Genomic DNA, 27,891 nt, shown 5'->3' with positions numbered 1-27,891 from the left:
TCCTGCTCAGGAGAGGGGGAGGCACCTTCTCCCCAGGAGCAAGTTCAGGGAGAGAGGAAATAAACCCCTCCTCACAGTCAGGAGCAGACGCTTTCAAAGCCAGCGAAGCCACAGCCGCCCTCGCACCAAGACACTAAAGGAAGCTAGACAGGGCGATGCAGAGAAAACGGGAAAACGCTGTGCACCCACGTGGTCCGCAGCGGACTGCACAGAGGACAGCCATCCTGTAAGGCTCTGTTCCCTGTGACACTGTAGCTGCCTTGCATCACGTAAGCACCCACGGTGTCACCAGGGACTTAGAAAGCCATGGAAACTGGAACTCAAAGGTGACCAGTCTGGTGCAAACGTGCTTGGAGATCCTCGCCTAACACTGTTCCCGCCAACATCACAGCAAGCTCCACAGGTCCGCTTCCACGGTCACTTCTCAGTGCCGATGTGGCAGCAGCTCCCCCCACCTCCCCGGTGTGGCTTCCCAGGGCTTGCACCCCGTCTGTCCCACCCTTCTCCGAAGCGAGGGCTCCTGCAGGCCTCCCCTCCCCCGTCACATCCATGCTCTGCCTCAGCGTCCTTCCATGGTCAACTTCGCGTCACCGTCTTCCACGTCCATAACCAGCCGATACCCCACCTCCAAACTGGTTCCCCCTACGGCCTGCGTGACGGCACCGCTGGGACGCGCAGGTCCGAGATCAGCCTCCCAATTTCCCCCGGACCAGACCCTCCCCCTGCCCAGGAATAGCCTCCCGAATCTTTCCCCAGGAAATGTCCTCTCCCCACACCATGCTTCCAGCTGCTGAGGTCAAACACGGGCGCAGTAGGTTAATCTTCCACCCGCGGTGCCGGCATCCCATATGGGCGCTAGTTCTAGTCCCGCTGCCCCTCTTCCAGTCCAGCTCTCTGCTGTGGCCTGGGAAAGCAGAAGATGGCCCAAGTCCTTGGACCCCTGCACCCACGTGGGAGACCTAGAAGAGGCTCCTGGCTTCGGATCAGCGCAGCTCTGGCCGTTGCGGCCATTTGGTGAGTGAACCAACAGAAGGGAGACCTTTCTGTCTCTCTAACTCTCTCAAAATAAAATCTTTAAAAAATGTCCATTTTTGTGACTCTACTGTGCTATTATAATTTAACGGGTACAGTGATGTTGCTGTCCAATTCAATTCATAAGGACTAGTGCGTCCTTATGCTTTCACTTTTCCTCCAACAGCTCACTACCTGTTCATTTCTAAATGAACCCTTACAAACCCTTCTAAGATTAGGCAGCCACCTAAAATAGGTTGTGCCACTGACCAGAAGCTTCTACCACTCAAGACAGGAAGTGGACCCTATCCAACCTCCCCCCGACCCCGCCGTGCCATGGTGATACCCACAAGGTGTCCAGAAGCTGGCAAAGCCCCCTGAGGGGCAAACGACCCCCAGCTCCTGTGACAGACACAGACCTCAGGCCCAACTTGGGATCAGACGAGCTTCGAGCCAGGCCTGCGCACCAACTCCCTGGAGCCCCACCACCTGCCGGCCTCAGCTCTCCCCTGTTCTCAGACCCAGAACTCTGCTGGAGGAAATTTAAAGTCCTCTCTCATCCAGTCCCTGGAGGGAATCTGTCCTCTCAAGCCCCGCTCCGACCCCAGTTACGGCCGATCCAATCCAGAGAAAGTGTGTGAAGATACAGCGTACACGTTAAGACAGTGCTGGGCCCTCAAGCACAGGCCTCTGCAGTCTAACTGAAAGCTGCCCAGATACTTACTGTCGAACCGGAACCGCGAGGGGAGCCTGCAACAGAGAAGATTTGGGAAACATCAGTGCGGACATCAACCCAGAGACTGGGCTGGTGCCGGCTTATGTTCAAGTCAATGAACTATCAGAGCCCCAGCCCAAAAGACAAAGGAGCCCAACCAGGAGCGCCCACCTGAAGAGACCACCCCTGCTTTCCAGGCCACTCTGACGCTAAGCGACTCCCTGGGAAAAACCTAACCCGCAGAGCAGACGCCCATGATCAAAGGCTGCGGCGCTGCTTCCTCTGTCTACTTCCAGCAGGCCTCGTGAGCACTGGGCAGCAGGCAGAGCGGGGAGGGACGGCAAATGAAAACATAAGCGGGAGGCAACAGTGACGTTCTGATTTTTTGGGTGAATCACACTTTTTGGGGTACATTAGTCACATGTACCATAGCAATGACTCAAACAGGAAGTCAAAAATAAAGGGGAGCTCCATCCCAAAACTGCAGCTCGGGCAAGCATTCGCTGTGCTGCCAGGACACCTGCATTTCCGATCAGAGTGTCCAGGTTCAAGTCCTGCTCCCAGGTTCAGCTTCCTGCTCCTGCACTCGGAGCCAGCAGGGGACGGCTCAAGTACTCGGGTCCCTGCCACCCACGCGGGAGACCAGATGGAGCTGCAGGACCCTGGCTGTGGCCTCACCCAACACAACTGTTCCAGGCATTTGGGGAAGGAACCAATAGATTGGTGTTTGTGAGCCTGCTCACATTTTTAAATTCAATTCTTCTTTCAACAGCACATTAAGACTCCAGCTTTCAGCGTGGCCCAGCCCTGTCTGTCATGGGTATTTGGGGAGTAAACAACAGACCGAAGATCTATCAGTCTGTCAAATACATATGTAAGTTTTTTTTTCAAAAACGCTTCATTTTAAATCAAATGTTATAGAAGCATAAAGCCCTTACAACACAGCCTAATCTGAGATCACCTGTTGGTGCCAGAGGCCACCCTGGTCCTTGCTGGGCACTGGGTCGGAGGCCACGCCCACCCCACCCACCCATGAGGGGCACGCATTTCTCCAGGGAACACCCCACACCAGGCCCCGCCTCTGAGGAGCCCCACCTCACTCCGTGTTCTCAGATGCTCCATGAGGGGGAAAAGTGACTTGGAAAGAAAAAGTTGAGTTGAGGGCTTCTGGTTGTCAGATCTACCCAATAAAAACAGCATCCAGTGACGCTCGAGTTTCACACAAAATGTGAACGGCTGTTTGCTGTGCGTATGGGGTGTTTGGGACGTAAGTACTCGTTGTTTGCTCGACAGCCAGATCTAACTGAAAGGCCTGCATTTCGCATGCAGCCATGGCTGGGGCAGAGCTAAGAGGACAGGCCTGCCACGGGCCCCGTGATTAGGCAGCTTGCATCGGCAACGCGACTCGGAGACAGAGGATGGCAGCAGCTGCCCTTCGAGGTGCCGGCTTCTCCCTGTGAGCCGAGCTCTGCATCCATTCTTTCTAGCCTAGATTTGTGAGTCGAGGTCTCCTAGAACGCGGATGTTTTTCTAAGAGCGGAAATCGCTTCCCCTTGGAGAACAATCCACCCTGGTATCCAGAAGGTGTGTGGTGAGAGCAGCCTTGTCCGGACGTCCGGACCAGCGCTTGCCCCCAGACAGGAGCGCCAGTGCTGCTGGCACGGGAGATGACTGTCCACGGGCAGAGAAGGGATCCAGAGGGCGCGGGGGAGTGTGTGGGGAGGATGGGGAAGCGAGAACAGCCGTAGAGGGAACTGAAGAGGGGGAGTGTGCAGAGGCTACCTGTGCGGACCAAGCCAGGAGGGCCCGCAGTGCCTCCAAGGGCAGGTGCCAGGACAGGAGGGAAACCCTCCCCACCTGACGGCAGGTGCCGCCTTTGTCCACCAGAGGGCGCGCCTTCCCTAAAACGCACACTGCACACGGATTGCACCCGAATCCGCGATTCTCACAGCCTCCACCGGGCGCTCCCTAAGCCGGGTGCAGCAGTAGCCCCGCCATCACGAGATACTTGCCTGGGGTCTTGGATCCTTCTGCCCAACGTTTTTGTAAGTGTTCTGCCTTGTCCATGGTCTCATAGATTTCCTCAGCCAGGTCTTGCATCTCCCTTAAGAAGGGCAGACTTCGGAGCGTCTCACGGTCAGCTGCAGCCTGGGACCTGGACAGAGGTCAAGTAAACGAGATAACTACACCAAGTGGAGCTCTCCCACAGGTCACGGCTCCGTCACGCCGTCGACGTGCTCGGTGCTTGCGCCAGATCTCGGCTCTGCAGGCACCAGTTACACAGCACCCGCCCCCGTGAGTGTCTAGGTGACCTAACCTCACCCAGAATGGAAGCCCCTGCTCAAGGGCACAGCTCAGAGGGCAAAGTGGTGCCGGGCTGTTATCTGCAGAGCTCACCGTTTCACGCATCTGTGGGTCACTTCATGTTTTGTGTATGTATTTGGCACACACAGCACACGCCGCACACAAGTATTAGGAGTGCAGACGCCCCCTGCATCAGGAGGCACTGACGGCGCCGGGAGGAGACAGGTGCTGTCACAGAGGGCGCCCACGGCAGGCTCCGAGAGGAAGTCCCGTTACACTGAGCAGTGAAATGGCCCAGCACTGGGAAGAACTGGGGGAGCATGCTCCGGGCAGAGGGAGCGCGTGCAAAGGCCCTGTGACAGGAAGAGGTTGAAACGATGGGGCAGCTGTGGGGGAGGGGTGGGGACTGTGTACGCTGATGGGACCGGATGACGAAGAGCCAGGTACGTGGTGGGCAAGGTTCTGCCATTTAGAGAGTAGGAAGAAAGGCGACCTGCTGATGGCAAGCGACAGTTCCCGGGAAAGCCAGGCCCCAGCCCCAGGCTCACCTTCCGAGACGGACGGCTGGGGCTCTGGGCAGACCTCCATCCTCTAGCCCGAAAGGGTCGGAATTCCAACAGTGAGCGTACGTACACACACACACACACACACACACACACACCCCAGTTCCCGCCTCTCTGCTGAGGCCTTCTGCTACAGGCCAAAAAGTGACCTCAGAGCACCAGCATTTGTGGGGGCGGATGGGGCACCCGCACCACAGAACCTGGCTTCCTCCTGCGAGCCAGCGGTGATGGCTCCAACAACTGGGTCCCCGCCGCACACCCGGAGAACCAGAACTGGACTTCCAGCTCCAGTTGCAGTCATTTGGGGCAGGGGACTGCTGTCTCTGCCTCTCGAGTTGATAGAATTAAAATTCCTTTTAAAAAGATCTTTAGAACATTTTTAAAAATTAACAACAAAGAAGATCTCACAGCTGAACTTTGTCCAAACTCTCTGGCCTCCCTGAGACTTGAGACTTCGCTGGGAAGCCACAGGAGGCTCGGATTAGAGAGGCTGATGGCATTCAAGACCCGTTTCCCCGGTAACCCTGCACCGTTCTGTGTGCTTCTAATTGTTAAAGTAGCTCAATCTGGTTTTACGAAGGGATCATGGCCTATCGTTAACTTGAGAAACATCTACAGCAGAGAAAGCTGCATGGAGACTCTTGGTGTAGGGGAAGATCATACGTAACGTTTAGAAATCCCAGAGCACCAGGGACTCCCAGCGCCGGAACAGCACTTGGGCAGGCAGCCTCCTCCTTGCCGGCCCTGGTCTTGTCTTGGACTCCTCTCCTGCAGTGCTTCACCTTCTGAAGGGAAGGAGGGGAGGCAGAATCGAAACGGAGGACAAACAAGAACAGCCCACTGGGCAGGGCGGACGCAGCTCCTCTCGCCCTCCGACCAGGCCCAGGAGTCAGCCTCTCAGAGACACGAACCAAACATCGCACGCAGACACCGTGAGATTCCGCACAGCACCTGGAGGTGCCAGAGGGGGCGGTGGGCGGGGCAAGCCACCGTTCAGGCCCAGCCCCTGCTGCAGGTGCAGAGACACGGCAGGACCGGACACTTTTGCAGCCCAAGGCTGAGAACAAGCAAGCAGCACAGAGAATGATCGTCCTACAACTTCCAACGACTACTTGCCAGTTGACAGACGGGGACCAGCTTTGCGGTGCAGCAGCTTAAGCTGCCTCGCCGAACCCCGCGTCCCGTATCTAAATGCCTGGTGTCAGCGCCTGCTCTGCTTCCAACCCAGCGTCTGTGAACGCAGATGGCGGCTCACGCGCTTGGGTCCCTGCCGCCCACATGGAGACTCCTATGGCGTTCCTGACTCCTGGCTCCCGCCTGCCCTGCCCTGCCCGCTGGAGAGTGAACAAGCAGATGGAAAATCTCCACCACTCTGCTTTTCAATCATTTTAAAGTGGCATTCTCTTAAAAAATCCCTGATCTCTAGACCAGAAATAGTGGCTCCGAGTGCTACTGGGACCTCAGGATCCGTCTCGGCCCTGCTTGTCTCTCACCACCCAGCCCTCACCAAGAGCTCCTGGGGCTGGCATCCCGGCACAGCGGGTGACGGCACTTCCTGTGACACTGGCATTCCATATGGGCACTGGTTAGAAGTCCCTTCACTCCACTTTTGACCCAGCTCCTTGCTAACACCTGGGAAAGCATTGGAAGATGGTCCAAGTGCTTGGGCTCCTGCCACTGATGTGGGAGACCCGGATGGAGCTCCTGGCTCCCACCTGGCCCAGCCCCAGCCATTTGGAGAATGAACTGGTGAATGGAAGATTCGTCTCCGCCTCTCCTAATTCTGCCTTTAAAATAAATCTTAGAGAGGAAAAAAGTGAAGATGACGCTGTGGCATAGCTTAACCATACGCCTGCAGGACTGCATCCCCTTTGATACCAGTTAGAGTCCAACTGCTGCTTCCAATCCAGCTCCTTAACGGACCTGGGAAGGCAGTTGAAAATGGCCCAAGTACTTGAGTCCCTGCACCCACATGGAAGACCTGGAAGGCACGCTTGGCTTCAGGTGGGCCCGGCCTCAGCCATTGTAGCCACTTGGGGAATGAACCAGCAGACGGAAGACCCCTCTCTCTCCTTGGCTCTGCCTTTCAAAAGAGAACAGAACTCCCATGTTTTTCAGGGTCAGCTGTGGGAAGGGGAGCTGGAGAGGCAGGACCCCAGCCCACCGATTATTCAGGGTCTCTCTCCCACCCCAGGACAAAGAGGTGAGGGAGCACAGCAAGTCAGCCTCCGCCGTCTCCCGGTTCTCACTCTCTCCCGAAAAGCCAGTGGAAGAGCTCGTCCAGCCAACGTCTGACAGCCCTGGCCCCGGGGGTAAGGGACTGCTGCTTATTGGTCTCAGGTTTCCATTGACAGAACAATTTTCAGATATCTACAACCAATAAATGATTTTAGACCATATATTAGAATATTATTCAACAGTAAAAAAGGATGAAGAGCTGGCAGGTGCAACAAGTTGGATGGACCCCCCGAGACTCACATTAGTGGAAACACAAGCCAGTCTCCTGGGCTGCGTGGTCTACAGTTCCACTTATCTAACAGCTCAGTCACAGAACTACGGTGGAGTTGAACAGACTAGCGATGGCTGGGGACAGGACAGGCTGGGGTCAGGGGATCTCAGAATGGAGAAAGACAATGAAAATAGCAGACTATGAAATGAGAGTAACTGGAAACAAGTGGAAATTGGTAAAGAGAACTTTCCAGGGAGCCAATAGTCAAAGACTGAACATCCAATCCGGGCTGAGTGGCGGCTCACGGGTGCTGCTGACCGAAGTCTGGACAGACGCTGCCAAGGAGCCCCCCGCAGTGTCAGCCGTGGAGAGGGATGGGAGGGCAGCTGCCGACAGCACAGGAGGACTGGAGGAGGAATTAGCTCGCTGCTGGGCTCGCCGTCGACGCAGCAGGCAGGAACCCCAGCGCTCCGTGAATCCGCCCGTTCTGCTGTCAGTGACGACTCAGGTTTTCACCCAGGATCTCTCACGAGCACTCAGCGGACTCTCCCTAGCAAAGCCAGGAACGCGGAAGCTGGGTTCACGGTCACAGCACCCATCAGATGATACTTGGGATTCTGCCCAAAGGGAACTTTCCCCAGAGGATCATAAAGGTCTCAGAAAACCACAAGACAAACTAACCATGGTCACATTTCCACCTGAAATGAAAACTTCAGGGTTTCTTTAACCAAGACAATTACCACACAAGCAGAAGTGAGTCATTATGGCATTGAGCGTCAGCTGGGTTCACACGTGACCCGGTGTGAAAGCCTGGTGTCCCGGTCTGAAACAAGGCAGGCTGGACGGTGACTTACAGCGTTCATTCCCTATTCCACCTCGCATCCCAGACCTCTCTGGACCCACTAGACACTAGGAGGCTTCTCGTGTGTGGATCCAAGTCAGAGGCCCTGGGTGCCAAGTGTGGGGAGCAGCTCGGACTAGACTAAGTTACTGGAATTAAGACTTATTCTATGCATCTGCTCTCCCACAATATGGCGCTGGGAGAGGAGAAAACAGCTTCTACCCAGCTGCCTCCAGTTCAACCAATAAACTGTAGGACTTGCTCCTGATTGGAGAGCAGCGTACTCGGCGTGTGGGCAGCCGAGTTAGGATTGGCGGAGGAGGACTATAAAGGAGGAGAGAGACGGCATGCACCGGGAACATCTAAGGGGAACATCTAGCTGAAGGAACACCTGTGCAGCCCCCGAGAAGAGCCGGCCGGCGGTGTGCCGCTCCCCTGCGGAAGTGGGGAATGTGGCCAGGGGGAACTGCCCTTCCACGGAGGTGGAAGGGATAGTAGCCGACCCGGGAGGAGCCAGCAGCAAACCCGGGGAGGGCCGAACAGACGAAAGAACAGCGCAGGGTCCTGTGTTGCTCCTCCACGAAGAGGGGGAGCGACAGCCAAGGAAACGTCAAACTGACTTGCGCACTCAAACGTGGCACAAAGAACTCTGATGAAAGCGAATTTATGGTCCCTGAGGATGTTCAAATAGAAGAACAGAAATTTCCTGGTGTCAAAAGGTACTTTGTGGGGCTAGCGTCATGGCACAGTGGCATTCAAAAGGCTTCCATCGCCTTGGCAGCTCACATCAAGAGCCTCAGGTAGTCAGTGACATCATACATTAAGAGTGTTGTTAAATTAGCAGAAGTCACTGTGCACCAACTCCCCATGCAGGGCCTCTGTCCTCAATGAGTTGTATGAGTATTAAGTGTAAAACTAGTTCCCATTGTGTGTGTGTGTGTGTGTGTGTGTGTGCAAATTGTTGAAATCTTTACTTCGTAGAGTTGGTCTTCTGTGTACAAAGTTAATTGTAATCTTAACGGATGGGGCCGGAGCTGTGGTGCAGCGGGTCAACGCCCTGGCCTGAAGTGCTGGCATCCCATATGGGCACCAGTTTGAGACCTGGCTGTTCCACTTCCGATCCAGCTCTCTGCTGTGGCCTGGAAAAGCAGAGCAAAGTGGCCCAAGTCCTTGGGCTCCTGTACCATGTGGGAGACCAGGAAGAAGCTTCTGGCTCTAGATCGGCACAGCTCCAGCCGTTGTGGCCAACTGGGGAGTGACCATCAGATGGAAGACCTCTCTCTCTCTCTCTCTTCCTCTCCTCTCTGTAACTGACTTTCAAATAGATCTTTAAAAAAAAAAAAAAAGAATCTTAATGGAGAATGGGACTGGGAATGGGGGAAGGAGGAGGAGAGCTGGGAACGTAGGTGGGAGGGCAGGTATGGTGGGAAGAAGAACTATAAAGTTGTACTTCTAAAACTTGCATTCCTTAAAAAAAGATGCTTTCTAACTGTCAAGGCATAATAATATGCTTTTACTAATTTCCCTTAGCTAGATGCTCCCATGCCATGTGTCAAAGAGTGGGTTGGAGCAGCACTGATTCAGGACACTCAGAATGGAAGGGCTGGGGGCCTTGATACAGTCTCAGTACTCTAGGATGGGCTGTCCTGCCCACACCCACCTGGGTGCACCCAGCGCCGTGACCTGGCTGAACCGCCTTTTCCAGATGCCTCCAACCTCGGGCAGTTTGTGAGCACGTCCCCTTGCTTCCCGAGACTGTACACATTCCCCTTCTTGGAGACAGTTTTACGTCTGCTGCCGCAAGCCTAACTCCTGATGAGCAGAAGGTACTGTCACGCCCCTGCAGTCCGGGATGCAGAGAAAGGCACCGACTTGTAAAGCCTGGGTACACATTTAAGACTTTCATTTGTTCCCCAGATCTCAATCCTGATAAACCCCAAATAAACCTGTTTCCTCTCTGTTCTTGGCCAGGCGGATTTCATTCTGCATAAGGTTGTGCTACACATTTTCTGCATTCTCTTGAACAGGAACACTTGAAGTAGGCAATGAGACAAGAGATTCAAAGAGGTTAATCAGAGCCAACAGAGCCCGTATCACTGGCTGCAGAGTCCTGTTCTTTGCTTTGCAATATCGTCGAACGTATTCTGAGTAGAGAGATCAAGTAAAGAAATGAAGATGCCAACACCTCACACTCCTCCGCTCATCCCTGAAAGATTTAGATCGTTCTCTTGTTCACACCCAGAAGAGATCAGACTTGACAGGTTGTGACATCATCCTGCTGCCACGCAGGGCGCTTCATGTCATGCTTCCACTTTAGCCATCACCTGCTGTGATCTGTGTTCCTCTCACTTCACCTGGGCAAGCCTAACCCCGAAGATGAGAGCAGGCTGGGAGGTGACCAGGTCAGGAGGGCGGAGCATTAGTGCCTTTGAAAAAGGACTCGGAGACCTCTTGCACCTTTCGCTGTGTGAAGACAGATGCCCTACCCAGGGAGGATCCCCACCAGACCTCCGACCCACTGGCTCCTGCACCTCGGACTTCCCAGCCCCCAGGACCACGAGAAACGTGTTCCCTGTGAGGCTCCCAGTCCACGGTCTTGTGACAGTCGCCCAAGAGGATGAAGACAGCACCATCTCTCACTATCACACTTGGCCAAAGTTATCTAGAAAAATTTCATTCAAAGGTCATATAATTAATCACTTCTTCACACTTCTATACCTTAGATTGTTCAATACAGGAAGCTTTCCGTCAGCACCGATGTAGCACCCGGGTCATTCCTAGCTGCTAAATTCAAACCATGGCGATCACCTAGTCCCTTGCCTCTCAGAAGGTTCCTGATCATCAGACCCTCCGGGTTCCCTCACTTCAGCTCCTCACACGAATGCCTCCTGCTCTTCTCTTGACCTTCAACGCCAACTCATGCCATCGGCGACTGAGGTAGTGTGGGGGGTGGGCGTGGTGACAGAAGAGGTGGCTGACACCATTTTCACTGGATCCTAGCTGGGGACAGGGACCAGGTCAACTACTAGCACAGTTGGAAAAACCCAGGACACGACTCAAAAAAACATGCTGTGGGGAGCATTTGGCACCAAAATCTAAGGTTGATTAAGCAGGTTTTAACCTCCAAAAAACAACCGCATGCAAATTCACTCCTCAGGGATTAAGCTGTGAATATTAACAGCGGGGGTGAGGTCCCCTCCCGGAAGCTCACCCTCAGTTCAACTTATCACGCGAGTCTGAACTCAATAAAGCCGATTTTCTGATGACTCATTTGTCTCTTTTTGTGACCTCTGATCTGTCCCAAATCAGAGGCTGCATTAAAAGCGTGGTGCCTGTTGATGCAGTTTCCCAGGAATTGTAAAACAAATGAGTTTCTCACCTAAAATGGTGTGCCGAGGACTCCACGTAACTGAAGTTCCTGCACCTGGATCCGGTATTACAAAGCAGGCCTTGGACAAAGGGAAGCACGCCCCGGCTGGGCAGATCCCGGGCTTCCAAGTAACCTGGGTACAGACGCAGGGAAGGAATGAGCCTGTGCACCGACACCCAAAACTGAATACCTGTGAGTTAAGTTGTAATAGGAGATTATATCAATCCATCATGAAATTATATTAATCCATTAACGGATCAGAGGACTCGGTCCAGAAACAAAATTCCTTACACCTGATACCAAATGGCTCTGAGGAGCCATAGTTGCCCGACTCACTAGCTTCCCCGTGGATGGAGTGGGGATAGCTCTGACACGTCAAGCTCCCTGTCCCACTCCCAACAGGCCGTCTCACCACATCCTTGCAATGTCACAGGCAGTGGGAGAATATGGCCGTCTTTACAGAGTCAGGCTCACCAAGGTTAGGCCCCCTGCCGAGGTGGGTGGCAAGATGGAGCATCAACCTGTGGTTAGAATATTTACCTATGCACCCCCAAATACCACCACCATAACCACCACCTCATTGGTAAGCTATGAAATGCATCTCCCACCATTTACCTCCTCTTCCACTCTTCCTATTTTTTCTTCTTGACAGGCAGAGTTAGTGAGAGAGAAAGGTCTTCCTTCCATTGGTTCACCCCCCAAATGGCAGCTACGGCTGGCGCTGCACCAATCCAAAGCCAGGAGCCAGGTGCTTCCTCCTGGTCTCCCATGCGGGTGCAGGCCCAAGGACTTGGGCCATCCTCCACTGCACTCCCGTGCCATAGTAGAGAGCTGGACTGGAAGAGGGGCAACCGGGACAGAATCCGGCACTCCAACTGGGACTAGAACCCGGTGTGCCGGCGCCGCTAGGTGGAGGATTAGCCTATTGAGCCACAGCGCCGGCCATTCTTCCTATTTTTTAACAATACATATACTTACACCCAAAATGAGTCAGTCTAATTAGAATAAATCTACCAAGAAGATTGAGCAAACATCAATTCTTAACAGGAAACACCTAACTCATGCTTATTGGCACATACCCTAGATATTCATGGTTCCATTATAACAGTAGCAATATAAGAACGAGTGCTTTGTCCTTTCTCTACTGGTTTTTAATTTAAAGGTGTTTTAAGGGTCAGGCATTTATCCCACATTGGAGTGCCTGGTTCAATACCCAACTCTGGCTCCTTACTCTAGCTTCCTGTTAATGCAGACCTCAGAAAGCAGAAGTGATGGCCCAAGTAATGGGGTCCCTGCCACCCATGTAGGAAACCTGGACTGAGCTCCCCACTTCAGCCTGGCCCAGTTCTGGCCATGGCAGGCATTTAGGAAATCAACCAGAAGGGAGCACTCTAGCTGGCTGGCTTTCTCTGCCTCGCAAATAGATGATTTTTAAGTGTGTCCAAAGTCAAACTTACAGTTGTCTCTCTGTCTGGGAAGCTCCTGAAAACGCAGTACTGTCAGAATCGTGAACAGGAGACACGGCCACAAGAATTCAGCAAGGGAAAGAACCTGGAGAAGTTTAAGAATGGCACTTGAACAAGTTACGAGAAACACTGCAAATCCCCACCTCCTGAAGACGGGTCACAGGCCAGGCCTCCTTCTAGAGTAGCCCTGGTGCCCCTCCTCTCAGCCCCCAGAACCATCACTGGGGGTGAGGACCCGCCGAGGAGACCCACTTGTCCCCACGTTCAGATCCGCGACTGCGTCACCGCCTTGTCCTTCTCCCGCCAGACCTGACTCCTGTGCCTTGCCTTATTCTGCCCATTTTCATTACATAATTAATGATATTAAAATAACTTCATGCATATTACCCATAATCCAACAAATCAATTATTTTCCCTAATGTCCTTGATGTACCCAATTTTTACACCCGATTTTTTAAGATTTGTTTATGTGTAAGGCAGTTACAGAGAGGCACAGGCAGAGAGAGGTCTTCCATCCACTGGTTCACTCCCCAAATGGCTCCAGTGGCTGGAGCTGGGATGATCTGAAGCCAGGAGCTTCTCCCAGGTCTCCTACATGGGTGCAGAGGTCCAAGGACTTACACCATCTTCCACTGCTTTCCCAGGCCATAGCAGAGAGCTGGATTGGAAGTGGAGCAGCCAGGACTTGAACCAGCACCCGTATGGGATGCCAGCACTGTAGGCAGTGGCTTTACCCGCTACACCACAGCGCTGGCCCTGACATATCTGACTTTTTCCACTCAAATCGATATTTGGTAAGTTAGTAGTGGGTGGTGCCACCTTCTGAGTATTTCCCAGTGTTGCTGCTTGTGTTTCTTAACACATGGACTGTAACTCGCATGCCAGTCCTTCAATCAAGACATCTTTAAATAATTTAAGTACTTTGAGATTGGAACAAACTCCTAGAACTAAGATGTTTGGAGTCAAACCTCTTGACACAGACTACAGACGAGCTACCCAAAAACATTGCAATGTTTTACATGACCATGAATTTTCAAAGTTAAAAGAAGAAAATCGTTGACTCATTGAATCTATAAGAAACATTGTCTGCGAGATAGATCCTGGTGAAAAATAAAATCATTCTATTATGATTATACTGTACTTGTTTTTATAATCTTATTGATTTCAGCTATCATTTTACAAATTAGAAGTTTATAGCTAGACACAGAGCAGGTAAGGCACTGAACAGATGCACAAATAGAAATCTGAAATCTTTTAACTTAAGGATGCTCCATCCAACACTGAAGATGGCATCCGACCGCTTCAGTCTCCAGCTTACGACACTTCGTCCTAACCTCTTCTCTAACCACCCTGGCCACATCCCTCCTATTGGAGCTCTTCGCCGTAAGGTGCAGAAGGATTGGGTTGGACCAGGTGAGTGCGTGTAGCTGAAACTATCAAGACCAAACACAGCAGAAGCGCATTTCAGTCCCTGGCATAATTAAGTAGAAATCACTCTAAAACGCACAAGGAAGTGTTTCTTGTGCCAGAAAGAGCACCGTGATGGAAAAAGCCCTCGATGTTCTGAAACCCAGGGTCTCACATCCTGATCAGAGGCTGTAGCTCCAGGGACTGCTCTCCCTCCTGGTTGAGGGATCACCACCAACCGTAAAGACGACCACTGTCTTAAGTCACTTTGGCCACTCCGCCACAAGTTCATTACTCACTGGAGAGGACAAAACTGGGGGCAAAAATTTTAACAATTCCGGCTCACCATAAATTTCCAAAACTAGAACCTATATTCATATTAATTATGTTACCATTAAGAATGGAGTTTTGCTTTATTTATTCATTTTAAATGACATGATAGCTATTTTTAAAGACAATTATGAAAACAGAAAATGGTTTATAGATCCAAGACACATGCAGTAACTTTTGGTAAACACATGTATGACCAGGAAACTTTAGAAGTACAGAATACAACCATTTTCCCAGGATAGATTGTCCTAGTTTTAAGTTATGTAAGCACATATGCATAATTAATGTTTTAGGAACCGTCTCTGCACTAGAACTTGTGGATGTGCCTCACCACTTTTGGAGACTAGGCAATGCCCTTCTGTAGGACGCAAGTTGTTCACCCGACCAGCTGCTGTTAGGGGTCAGTGCTCTCATGAGCTCTCGTCGCACGTCAGGCTAAGTCTACCTGTGAGCTCCTTGGTTTGGACACGACTATGGTGTGGCCCCCTCCCGGGGACCTGTGCTGGAGGCTCGGTCCTCAGCGTGGTGATGTTAGGAGTTGGGGCCTAGTGGGACACCAGGCCCTGGCAACCTGCCATCAGGGATTAACCACTCAGTGCTGGTTAGTTCTCAGGACAAGGTTGCTGCAGGGGTGGGGAACGTCCCAGGCCACCTAAGACCCTGGAGATCATTCGGTCCGGCCCTGCCAAGGCAACCTCAGGCAGGATTCAAATTCAACCAATTTACTGCAGGCTAATTTTTAAGCTGATAGTTTTGTATGGCCTGTGGATGATGTTATAATCAAGTGGCCCTTGGAGAGAAGAGGTTCCCCACCCCCGCCATTCACATGTACCCGCACCTGTCAGGTGCACTCAGCCTCACAAACTGAGCTAAGGCAGCGCCCTCTGTTTTTAAGCTCTTTTTCTTTGTGAGTACTTTGCAATAAACAGAAATTCTATTGTATCTGGGGCACTCAGGGCCCCTGGATGCCAACATCTGAGAAGGGATTTTCCCAGAAGAATTTGAGGTCTCTGTTAAGTAATACATGAGACAGTCCCGTGCTCACACAATAGGTTCAAACAGAGCACAAGTCCAGCTAGGAGAGCATCCGGCACTAACAGCCCGATAGTTGCAAACGTCTGCCTTCGTCCTTGGCCGTCAGGAGCTGGGGCTGCCAAAGAGCTCCTACTGAAGTCCAGAACCCCCTCCCAGCAGCAGCCTTTTGCAAATCTTTGTTAGTTGGAGACTGAGAAAAAGAAATGGTCGAAATCTTTTCTCCTCTTTTCTGAATCTTTAGCTTTTTCTTTGTTTAAAAACAATTGCTTTTCTTTCAACATTGATTCATTAAACATTTAGCACTCATTCTGTCAAACACTGACCAGAGACTTTGACATTAGAAGGATGAGCGAGCAATAATTTCAAGGACTCAAAGGAGGTAAGCCAATCAAGCCAGAACTCAGGGGAGGCAGACGGGGCCAACATTTCTGGAAGTCAGGAAGGCAGCTCGTTCATGACCGCAAGTGTGCGTGCCCTTCTCCTCAAAGACTCACTCAATGGACTTTTGAGAAGGAATCCCGTGTGAAAATACATAGATATGTACAAAAAGAATTATTTCCACTTTGATTTTTTTTTTGCAATTAGAACAAACTAAGCATCAAAATCAGGGTATTGATGCAGCACGTTCAGTGACATTTGGAAGTTTTTTTAGAGTTAAGCAGATATACACGTTTATTTCTAAAAATCTCATTATCGCAGTTGGAGTTGGGAAGGCTGAACTTGTGCCATAGGAGGCCGCGCCTTTCCGCCATAGCTGAGGCCCAGAGGACACACAGGAGGACTGGCCACGAGAGCGTCCACAGTACCAAATGCCTCCTCCCGGGAAGGCCGTGTCCGCCAACATGACGGGAGGGCAGGAAGACGGGGAGCACCCTCTATTTATGCTGATTGCAAATCTTACCAAGATACCAACTGAAATAATTTCTAAATCACAATTGTTCTAAATAATTAGCAAGTAATTGTGTTGCAAAGGCAAAGAAACGGTCTAATGCTACAAAATGTTAGAACACATACAAGCATCGGTGGCTTGAAACAATGAAGTCAGCACAGAAACAGAAATGTGCGTCAATGAACTAACAATGGAGAGCTGAACGCTAGACTCTTCTGTGCTTCAACGCACAAGAGAAAGCTCGTCTCCAAGAGCCATGAGAGCAATTCAGCTACGGCACTAGCCACCAGAATCTGGATTTTAGAATTATAAACTTGCGGCCAGCGCTGTGGCGCAGTGGGTTAACGCCCTGGCCTGAAGCGCCGGCACCCCATATGGGTGCCGGTTCTAGTCCCGGCTGCTCCTCTTCAAATCCAGCTCTCTGCTATGGCCCGGGAAAGCAGAGCAAGATGGCCCACCAAGTCCTTGGGCTCCTGCACCCGTGTGGGAGACCAGGAAGAAGCTCCTGGCTCCAGATTGGCACAGCTCCGGCCGTTGCAGCCAACTGGGGAGTGAACCATCAGATGGAAGACCTCTCTCTGCCTCTCCTCTCTAAGTCTGACTTTCAAATAAATAAATCTTTAAAAAAATTAAAACACCTCACTCAAAAGTAGACTTCAGATTAAAATCCTAAAATAGTGTAGATTTAGTTCTTACAAAAGCTAGAAGACAGAATATTCAAATCTTTAGCTGAAGGAAGTACAATTTCCAGTTTTATTAACAATTCCAAAGGAAAAGACAATATCATAAGTTGTACAAGTTAAATCTGAATGTTAAAAATAAGAAAAATGTTTAAAAGGACACCTCATAGAAACACTTGCGGTCACCAGGTTTCTAATGTACAGCTGAGAAAGAAATTGATGGGCAATTATAGGAGACAGACATTTAAAGTTCATTCCATTTCAAAAAAATACAATTTGTGTCGCTCCCCCTCTTCGTGGAGGAGCAACACTGAACCCTGCGCTGTTCTTTCGTCTGCTCGGCCCTCCCCGGGTTTGCTGCTGGTTCTTCCCGGGTTGGCTACTGTCCCTTCCACCTCCGTGGAAGGGCAGTTCCCCCTGGCCACATTCCCCACTTCCGCAGGGGAGCGGCACACCGCCGGCCGGCTTTCTCGGGGGCTGCACAGGTGTTCCCTCAGATGTTCCCCTTAGATGTTCCCGGTGAATGCCGTCTCTCTCCTCCTTTATAGTCCTCCTCTGCCAATCCCAACTCGGCTGCCCACACGCTGAGCACGCCGCTCTCCTCCAATCAGTAGCAGGTCCTACAGTTTATTGGTTGAACTGGAGGCAGCTGTGCAGAAGCTGTTTACTTCTCTCCCAGCGCCATATTGTGGGAGAGCAGATGCATAGAATAAGTCTTAATTCCAGTAACTCAGTCCAGTCCGGGCTGCTCCCCACAGATCCCCCTTTCTTTTTATTTTTTGGCGTTGATACGCGCCTGTCTTCGGTGTCCCGCGGCACACACTCTGCTCTACTTGCTAGAGTTGCCACAGGTTCTTACAAGTCCTATCAATCAGGCAAACCGAATCCGGGTCCTCTCTTCGCCATGTTGTGAGGAGGTTTTTAGGCGCTGATGCGTGCCTGTGTTCGGTGACCTGCGGCTCATACTTTGGTCGAGCCGCCTGCTGGCGCTTACCGCCTTACTAATCAGGCAGACCGAATCCAAGCTTTCTCATTGCCATATTGTGGGGGAGACTTATTAGTGTTGGTTCGTGCCTATCTTCGGTGACCTGCAGCTCATACTCTGGTCGAGCTGCTTGCTGGTGCTTACCGCCTTAATCAGGCAGACCGAATCCAAGCCTTCTAATTGTGGTATTGTGGGGAGGCCTTACTGATGTTAATTCGTGCCTGTCTTTGGTGACCTGCGGCGCATAAGCTGCTAGCCGCCCGCAGGTGCTCATCGCCTCACTTAATCAGACAGACCGAATCCAAGCTTTCTCATTGCCATGTTGAGGGGAGGCCTTTCTATTTCTCTATTTCTCTATCTCCAGGCATTCCTATTTCTCCCATTTTACCTCTATCTTCCAGCATTCCTATTTCTCTCATTTTACTTCTAAACTTCTGTTTCTCTTATCCCTGCAGCTTTCCGGTGCCCGCCCCGAGGCTGCTTCTCGGCGGCTTTCCGGCTCTGAGCCGCTTCAGCCCGCGCCTCTCTCATCTGCGCGGCTTCTCGGCTCTGCGCGGCTCGGCTTCGCGCGCACACTCCGCGGTCTCCACGCCCCTTCGCGTCCGCACCACGGCCTCGCGCCAGCCCCGCGGTCCCTATCTATTCACGCCCCGTGCTCTCTCTGCACGCGGCGGCTTCCGCGAGTCACACAGCGTAGCTTGCGTCTCCACCACTAGCATTCAATCCAAGTTCCCCGGGCTAGCCTGGCGAATTCAACCCAGCTTACGTCTCCGCCCCACGGTTTGGCTTCCTGTCCTTTGCTCCCCGGGCTAATCAGACGGATCCCAATCTGGCTTACGTTTCAGCTTCTGGTTTCAACTTTTCGCCCCCTATTCCCGGGCTAACTTGAGAATCCCAAAGTGGCTTTCGTTTCCGCCTCGGCCTGCCCCCGTGGCTTCAATTTCCCTAACATTTTTCTCTACCCGGTATGTTTCCCCAAGCTTTCCTCCAACAATATTCCTCCCTCATTTCTCCTGGCCTCTCCCCACAGTCCGTATCCGAGTCTGTTTGTTCTAGCTTTCACTTTCGCTTTCGACCTTAGAGATTTCTCCCAGCTTCCCCCCGTAGTCCGTAGTCCGTATCTGAGTCTATGCCTAGGCTTTCAATAGCTTCTTCCGGCACCTTTTTCGTCCGGCTTTCCCTAGGCTGTTTGCTAGTCTCTCTCTCCGGTATTTTCCCAGTTCTTCCCGTTTCTTCCCTCCTAGGTTTCCTATCCGTCCTAGGTTTCCTAATCCGAGTCACGGCACCATTATGTCGCTCCCCCTCTTCGTGGAGGAACGACACTAAGCCCTGCCTAGGCTTCATATCCGAGTCACGGCACCATTATGTCACTCCCCCTCTTCGTGGAGGAGCAACACTGAACCCTGCGCTGTTCTTTTGTCTGCTCGGCCCTCCCCGGGTTTGCTGCTGGTTCTTCCCGGGTTGGCTACTGTCCCTTCCACCTCCGTGGAAGGGCGGTTCCCCCTGGCCACATTCCCCACTTCCGCAGGGGAGTGGCACACCGCCGGCCGGCTTTCTCGGGGGCTGCACAGGTGTTCCCTCAGATGTTCCCCTTAGATGTTCCCGGTGAATGCCGTCTCTCTCCTCCTTTATAGTCCTCCTCTGCCAATCCCAACTCGGCTGCCCACACGCCGAGCACGCCGCTCTCCTCCAATCAGTAGCAAGTCCTACAGTTTATTGGTTGAACTGGAGGCAGCTGTGCAGAAGCTGTTTACTTCTCTCCCAGCGCCATATTGTGGGAGAGCAGATGCATAGAATAAGTCTTAATTCCAGTAACTCAGTCCAGTCCGGGCTGCTCCCCACAATTTGAAAAAAAAATTAATGGGTGCTCTCCCCGTGGTTAAGACGCCCACATTCCGTATCAGTGGAGTGCCCGGTTCAACTCCCAGCTCTGGCTCCGGACTCCAACTTCCTGTTAATGTAGACCCTGAAAGGGGCCAGTGCTGGCTCAAATGGCTGCATTCCTGCCACCCGAGAAGGAGGCCTGCATCAAATTCCTGGCCTCTGGCTTCAGCCTGGCCCAGCCCCAGCTGCTGCAGGCATTTGGTGAGTGAGCCAGGGGACACAAGTTCTCTCTCAAACGACTTTGAAAGTAAAAATCCCAGAAACAATGCCCCCCGCCCCGGTGGTAAAACCAGGGCCTCATCCCCGCCTGGAACTGAAGACACTCCCCTCTCCACTGCACGCTGTGCTCTGTGGATGCAGAATTCCAGGCTGCGCCAGGGCCCATGCCGCAGACGGCCGTGTTAACGTCTCCCGACAGGGCCACACTCGAGGACTCCTGCTGTTTGGTGGCACTTCGCCCCAGCTCACCCACTCCCACCCTCCAGCACGGTCAGGCAGTGCATGCTCAGGGCTGGCCACTGGAGGAAGCCGCGAGGGGTGCCATGAGCTCCTGACGACCCTAAGCCTCCACCAGACAGAACTGCCTCTCAGGCAGGCTCTGCGGCCCGCCTGGGAGACACCCGAGCCAGTCACTCACCTCCCTGGCCTCGGTTTCCTGCATCTGAGAAATGGGAAGAAGTCCCGTCTTGCAGGGTGGTGGGGTAGACTATGACACACAGGATCCTGACGTAAAGCTCACGATGGCAGAGAGACAGAGGACTCTGGGCCCCCATGGGACCAGTCAGGGCCCACAGCAAGCACAGCCCACAAGGTCACTTCCACCCGGGGCTTTTGTAACATCCCTTTGAGGATAGATGCTCAGCCTGGGAGGGGCACGGTGCCTCCCACTGCTTCTCGTCTCTGCGGAAGCACCATTCTCCAAAGATGTGGGAGCTGGGATACCCAGGCATGAGCTCCCCAAGAGCCCAGGCCTCAAGGCTGAAGGACAGTGACAGGTGCTGGGGGGGGGGGGGTGGCGAGGAAGGTGGGTAGGGTACATACGCAAGCCAGCAGCCTGGCATGGGACAGCTCCCATGAGCCAGGGCCAGGCCAGCAGCATCCCATGGGGCAGGCAGCCAGGGGAGGAAGCATTCCAAGCAGGTACAGAGCCCAGAGAGTAAGGGTGCACACGGGTACAGAACGCAGAGCTGACCTTGGACAGATTCCTTGGAAGGAACCCTCAGAGTCCCACGCTAACACACGTGCCCTTCAGTCTGGCCCACTTCCTATGAGCAGCCTCCACCTCCAACTCAGCGTCCCAACAGCCTTAAGGTTGTCCTTGCTGCCGCCTCTCTATCAGTGTGTGGGCTTAAAAAAACTTGGTCGTTGAAAAAGCGAGGACCTTCCGGGCCCCGGTGAACAGCTACCAGAGACTTCCTGGGCTTCCGCCACAAGACCCACCTTCACAGGAAGTGACGCCTCTTGGGCAGACGGGCCTCTGTTCTATCTGCTCACTCTCACAAGCCACATCTCCCCACCACCCTGAGTAGAACCTCCCCGGCCTGGACCCGGCCCTTTCACCATCTTACAATTTTCTCTCCCAGATACTGGAATCAATTTCAATGAACCGGTAACGTGGAACTCCTACCCCTCACCCTGACAGTCAAGTTGGGAAAGAAACCAGATGCCTTGTTTAATACCCAGGTGATGTCCTGGTCTGCCCCGGCCAGGACATGCCACAGAGGGGGCGCACGCCACACAGCACCCCCAGCTCCTAGCAGCTCCCCGCTGCCCTCCAAAGTGGTCTTCTTGTCTGGTTGTTGATTTAGCTACTGCTGCTTGGAGAAAAAGGCAGGAGAGTGATGTCATCAAAATGGCAGACAAGGCCCTGCTGGCGCCAAGATGACAAAGGGAAAGGAAATCAACTGTCTTCCGGGGCAGCCCCGAGCTCTACAGATACAGAAGGGAGTAGTTTTCAATCGGCAGATTTCTGTAACGCTCTTCCGAGCTCACCACGGAGTAAACTGAGGCAGCCCTGACCCAAAGCGGCCTCACAGAGCCCGGGCAGTTCCCTCCTGGGGCCCAGGGCAGGTGGCCCAACCTCGAGAAGCCCACAGGCTCCAGGTTTCATGTTTACAACCTTGTCTTCTGTCCCAGGCAACAGGGAGTTGCATCCTGCCCAGTTCCATCAGCAAGCCCTGGAGTCACGGCCTCCCATTATAACATGCGGGGCAGATGCTGGCGGCCCCCGTCCGGCTCCAGTCAGGGGGACAGAAGCCGGCCCTGGGAGTAGCCCGCCGTGGCCTGATCCCAGGAGATGTGCAGTTCCCATATAATTGCTGGGAGCTGATAACAGCTCGAGGGCCCCACCCAGCCCCGTGACCCCCTGGCCTCTCACCTCCCATCTTCTGCTTCGCCAGGGTCTGCGGCTGAGCGTCTGTGCACGGAGCTCACTGGCCGGCAGTCACCAGTCTGCAGTGCACCTGGCCCCAGGGCTCCCTCACCGAGAAACACCGTGCTGGTACTGTTCAACACCAGCATGCCCAGCACCACGCTCTGCAGCTGGTCATCCATGTCTGAGAGCCTGCATCTTACCCCTGCAACTTCTAACGCGAGACTGCAGTGCTGTGTGTGTGGGAGGGATCTGGGGCATTCTTCACCCGACCCTGGCCAGAAGGGCCTCCCTAGTGAAACGGTGACCAGCATGGTCTCGTCACTGCCATTGGCCTCTCCTGGTCCAGCCCCAGGAGCTTCAGGACAATGATGTCTGTGGATCAAACCATACTCCAGTCCCCGCCACCAGCCCAAGACCTCAGAGGCACCAAGCCCCAAAGGCCTGTGGCAGCTTTGGTTAGTGGCACGGGGTCACAGTCCTGTCCATCCAGGGATGGGTGGGGTGAGGGAGCCGTCACGGGGCGATTCAGGACAGAGATGGTGTCCTCAGCAGACGCAGGAGATGGGAGGCAACAGTGTTCCTGAGAAAGGCCCCCACTCCGCGACCTATGGGGCAGGCTGGGAAGCTGTGCCATTCCCAGTGGGTAGCTCTGGGTGCCGCTCTGGTCAGCAGCAACACACAGGAGCACCCAAAGATGAGCCAGACTTCCCGGAGCAGAGCTCAGCTTTCAGGGTTTCCTTCTGGCTGTTGCTCTTAATTATCAATCAGAAGCAAATAGACCAATCATGCTAAGAGAATAGGTAAACCTGTAAGTTCACATGCAAAGCCTGGCCCCCAGCCCCGGCCCACAGTTGCTCAGGAACCATCTGTGGGGAACACAACTGCCAGCCACCTTCCCGAGAGCCCTTTACACTCCCCTTGACCCAGCCAGGCCTCAGGAAACCTGCTCTGGGGACCCACCCAGCACTGAATGCACCCTTCATGTACAACCACCGCATTCCCGAAAGCAGCCGCTGGGAGAACCTTCCTGCCCGACAGCAGCAGAGGGTAGAATACAGCACGCGTGACCAATAAACTAGGACTATTACATAGGATGACTGTGCATCAAGTTTCATAATGTGAAAGCAAACGCTAGGATTTTAATTATAAGAAAATATTATGTATGCCTAATGGCCAAAGAACATAAAATATATGAATTGGGATAATGAAATTTTAGAAGACTTTCTAATTATTCCTATTTTTATAGTGCTCGTGCATAAATAAAAATCCAGAGGAAAAAATTAAATGACATAGGGGCCGGTGCTGTGGCGCAGCGGGTTAATGCCCTGGCCTGAAGCACTGGCATCCCATATGGGCACCAGTTCTAGTCCCGGCTGCTCCTCTTCCGATCCAGCTCTCTGCTATAGCCTGGGATGGCAGAGGATGGCCCAAGTCCTTGGGCCCCTGCACCCACCTGGAAAGACCCAGAAGAAGCTCCTGGCTTCAGATCGGTGCAGCTCCAGCCATTGAGGCCATCTGGGGAATGAACCAGCAGATGGAAGACTGCTCTCTCTGGCTCTACCTCTCTGTAAATGTCTTTCAAATAAATAAATCTTTAATTAAAAAAAGAAAATAAATGACATTAAAAGTTACAAAGACATTATTCTACTTAAGCTAATTTTTCCTAAGAATAGAATTTTAACATCTATAGACAAGAAATAAGTATGATGGGTACTGTTCAGCCATTCCATTTTTATTGTCCTGTTTGAAATTTCTATGATAAAGCATTTTTAAACGAACCATAATCATGCAATAAAGAGTTTTTAGAAAAATATAAAAGACAAGCTCCCTTCATTTTACAAATGGTGCATGGTTCTCATCCTCTATATAAACATCATTTGAGGCCATTTATTCTCTCATCCCACAGTTGACGTCAGCTCCCCACTCCCATAATGTGAAGATAGAGGGCTTATGGGTGACGGCTGGGAAAGAGAAAGCAGCTGTGAAACTAGGTCAGCGTGAAGACATTTGCCCAGCGGGGCCTGGCCTCAATATTCCCACCGCGCTGGCACACGCAGTATTCCCGCACACTGGCACCGAGACACGTCAGCACACCCACATCGTCCCCCCAGCTCCTTCAGCCCAGCTTCGCAGCCAGACGCCTACAGTCAGCTCACCCCTCCTCGCCCTCGCTACCCGACCACCACCCAGATGGCTGGGGCACCCATTTCCACCACCCCATACGGCTCCAACTCGCCCGCCAGCACCAGGGCAAACACGTCACATGCACGGACCACTTAACCCTTGCCCACAAGCTCGCCCTCGGAGGTGGAAAGCCCAGGTAGGAAAGCTGCCTCTTCTGGTAACCCAGGAAGTGGCAGGGTTGGGCTGTGAATGCTCGGGGTGGGAACCGCTTGTGCCGTCTCTACCACGCAGCTACAAGCACCCTGGTCAACACAGGGTCGGGGCGGGGGTGGTCTGTAGGACGCACCCCGCAGTGTGCTGTTATGTTTCACCGCTTTCCACTCCTCTCCCAGCTCAGAGTAGCGCTCCCGGCAGCCATGCAGTGAGTCCGTCCTGTATCCGTTCCTTCCCCTGCGCCTTCCACAGACGGCTCTTGAACACCTACCACGTGCCAGGTGCTGGCCTGGGAGCTGAGGGACACACTGGTGAATGTGCACCTGTCCAGGTCTCACACACTAAGGCAGGACCAATCCAGAACAAGGAAGGGGACCTGTGCTCCAACACAGACGGACACAAAGCCAAGGCCGGGTGCCGGAGGCTCTGCTGTAAACAGCAGGCATCAGTAAACGAAGGAACAAAGTGTTTGAGGTTTCCCCTAGCAGCAACGGCTGAGAACGCTTTCCAACTCAGATGCCCACGCCTGAGCAGATGGCCTCATACTGCCCGAGGTCTCCTTTGAGATTAACCAAGCCGACACGCACGAAGCTAGCGTTCGAACAGGGCCTAGCCAACTTGCACCTGAAACCTCCTCACGGGAAAAGGGGCTCCATTTTCCAAACAAACCCTCACATCGTCACTCACCCACATAGATGGAAAATCCCTGCATAACCAGGTCTCACCTGCTTGTCCCAGACCTTGAAATACAAAGTGTTTAAAGTTATTCTGATCCTGAGAATTACACAAAACATGCAACAGCTCCTTTAACATTTGCTTAGAGAGAACATTCCAGCAAAAATGAAATTCAATGCCAATTATGGAATTTCTTCAATCCAGAGAATTTATCAACAGAAAAAACCCTAAGTGTGGTCGTAAACTTAGAGGCAACAGAGCTGTTACAGCAGATCCACTTCCAAGTGTTCACGTTTATCGGCAGTATTAAGTCAAAGAGATAGTTAATCATAACGACAAGCAACGGGCTTCCACCTCACGCACACACAGGCTTGTAGGATACCTAAGTACGGGCACACAGGTTGGGTATGAGCAATTCTAATCTGCTTAGGAAAGCCCTGTTGATGCAATCTGAATACAGGTTTTTGTTTGTTTTTTGACAGGCAGAGTTAGAGAGAGAGAGAGAGAGAGAGAGAGAGAGAGAGAGATCTTCCATTGGTTCACCCTCCAATGGCTGCTGTGGCTGGCGCACCGCGCTGATCCGAAGCCAGGAGCCAGGTGCTTCTCCTGGTCTCCCATGGGGTGCAGGGCCCAAGCACTTGGGCCATCCTCCACTGCACTCCTGGGCCACAGCAGAGAGCTGGCCTGGAAGAGGGGCAACCGGGACAGAATCCGGCGCCCCGACCGGGACTAGAACCCGGGGTGCCAGCACCGCAGGCGGAGGACTAGCCTAGTGAGCCGCAGCACCGGCCTGAATACAGTTTTTAAGACAATGTAAATTAGCACAGATCTGACCATCAGACGCGTCCCGGGCAGCCTGGGTTACGTATAGTGAGCAGTCTCACCCTCAGGGCTGCAAACTCTGTTTATACACTAAATGCACTTAATGCCTGACCCCTTCAACCAGGCGTTAGCAGTTTGTACAACAAATGCCCAAACACCAGGTAGAGTCAGATTCCACTTGTTATTTTTTAGGGTTTTTACCAATAGCCTGTTTCCTTGATTTCGCACCGGTTATTAGGGTTCAGCTACTTTGCCCTTTAGGGTTCTGGAGTAAAAATAATGCAAGAAGTCCACATCCCCTGCAGTGGGAGCACTTGCACCTGCCAGTACCCCCACCCTCACCCCCACCCTCACCCCCACCCCCACCCTCTGTCTCCCCAGACCTCCCAGAACTCTCCGGAACGCCCAGGCAAGCACTCACCGGGTGCCGCAGTCTGCAGAGCAGGTTCTTCCAGAGCAGGGCCCGGAACTGGCGCCCCGCGTGCCCCATAGCGCTGCTCTCCGCTCTCGGCCAGGAAGCGGCCTGGGAGGAGGGCACTTATATCTGCGGGCGCAGGCAAGTGCACGCTGCCTATTCGTCAGTCCCAACAACAGTGGGTGGTGCAGGAGAGACTGACTGAAAGAAGCAGGCATCAGATGTCTGTCTTGCTCTGCGTCTGCTGAGAAACCCCACCAGCTGTGCTGTGTGGAGGAGGCTGCCCTGGGGCCCTGTGTGGGCACGTGCCCCGGGCGCCCACCCTCGCCCAGAATCCACGCAGCTGATCAAGGCCCACGTTAGCCACGTGCCTCCCATCTCCCTTGAGGTTAACGGGGTGGCCTGTGTGCTCCTGTGTCCTGCAGTGTGGGCTGGCACGCTGTCTCCAGGATGGCTCCTTGCGGTCCTGTGGCAGACCCTGGAAGAAAGGAGATGGAGCAGCATTGGTCTCAGGAAGACGGTGAGATGGTGTCCCCAGGGCCCCTCTGCTGCTGCACCCCCACTTTACCTCCTCTTTCATCCCCCCAAAGGGACGGGAAACTGCTTCAGCCAGCAGGCAAAGCAGAGCGAGGGGCTGCAGGGTGACCGGGCAGGCGTGGCAGGACCCAGCCAGCGGCCTGCGGCTGCCTCTGGCCCAGTGTGTTCCCCGCACATCTGAACTCCTTCAGCTGGAATGCGGGACCAGCAGGCGTGGCTGCTCCAAGCCCCGGGGCCAGGCCCCTTGAGCACCTGCTGCCCCAGCTCCGCTCAGGATGGCCGGCAGCATGGAGCTTCCACTTCCTAAAGCAGCGGGCGCAGCGTGAATGTTCCACAAACAGCTCTTGCTGCAGGAAACGGACACGGCTTTGAGCAAAATAACTCACTAATTGGCTCAGTTACCCTGTAAACTCACCTTGAGAGAACATGGATTTGCTTTGATTTGATTGTTCGCTACATAAATGGGCGGAGCAGGACTCAGTGCACACACGTGGGTTTGCCTGCTCCCTGTAAGCACAGCTGCCCTGGCTTTCTTTGCAGACCCCCTTAGAACATGGCCCATCACAGGTAATTCCTTCATTTTTTTTTTTTAATTTTTAAGTGCTTATATATTTTACCTGAAAAGCAGAGTACCAGAGAGAGAGACGCCATCTGCTGGTTCGCTCCCCAAATCCCTACAGCAGCCAGGTCTGTGCCAAGTCAGAGTCATAAACCCAGAGCTCCATAAACTTCCCTTCAAAGCCATAAACTCAGAACCCCCCACGAGGGTGGCAGGGCCCAAGCACTTGAACCGGTATCAAGC

General features: G+C 53.0%; 1 protein-coding gene and 1 long non-coding RNA gene across 2 annotated transcripts in view; one reads left to right on the top strand and one right to left on the bottom strand.

The window, feature by feature from the left end:
- Positions 1-26,997, bottom strand: part of LOC149121869 (ATP-binding cassette sub-family A member 13-like) — a 38,532-nt gene extending 11,535 nt beyond the window's left edge. The window contains exons 1-5 of the mRNA XM_089315971.1: positions 26,559-26,997; positions 12,711-12,804; positions 11,263-11,386; positions 3,739-3,881; positions 1,736-1,761 (exon numbers count right to left, since the gene is read on the bottom strand). Of these exons, the coding sequence (XP_089172097.1) occupies positions 1,736-1,761; positions 3,739-3,881; positions 11,263-11,386; positions 12,711-12,804; positions 26,559-26,627 (456 nt within the window). The 5' untranslated portion in view covers positions 26,628-26,997. The remainder of the gene's footprint in view (positions 1-1,735; positions 1,762-3,738; positions 3,882-11,262; positions 11,387-12,710; positions 12,805-26,558) is intronic.
- On the top strand, positions 8,188-10,883 carry LOC149121870 (uncharacterized). Its single transcript, XR_016222881.1, has 3 exons — positions 8,188-8,602; positions 9,589-9,709; positions 9,911-10,883. It is a non-coding gene; the product is annotated as an uncharacterized LOC149121870 (long non-coding RNA).
- Positions 26,998-27,891: the final 894 nt, after the last annotated feature.

Source organism: Oryctolagus cuniculus, chromosome 16 (assembly GCF_051225735.1).
Source record: "Oryctolagus cuniculus isolate XC-2025 breed Fujian yellow rabbit chromosome 16, ASM5122573v1, whole genome shotgun sequence".
In the NCBI taxonomy this organism is placed as follows: Eukaryota; Metazoa; Chordata; class Mammalia; order Lagomorpha; family Leporidae; genus Oryctolagus; species Oryctolagus cuniculus.
This window is presented reverse-complemented; position numbering and strand designations above follow the sequence as displayed.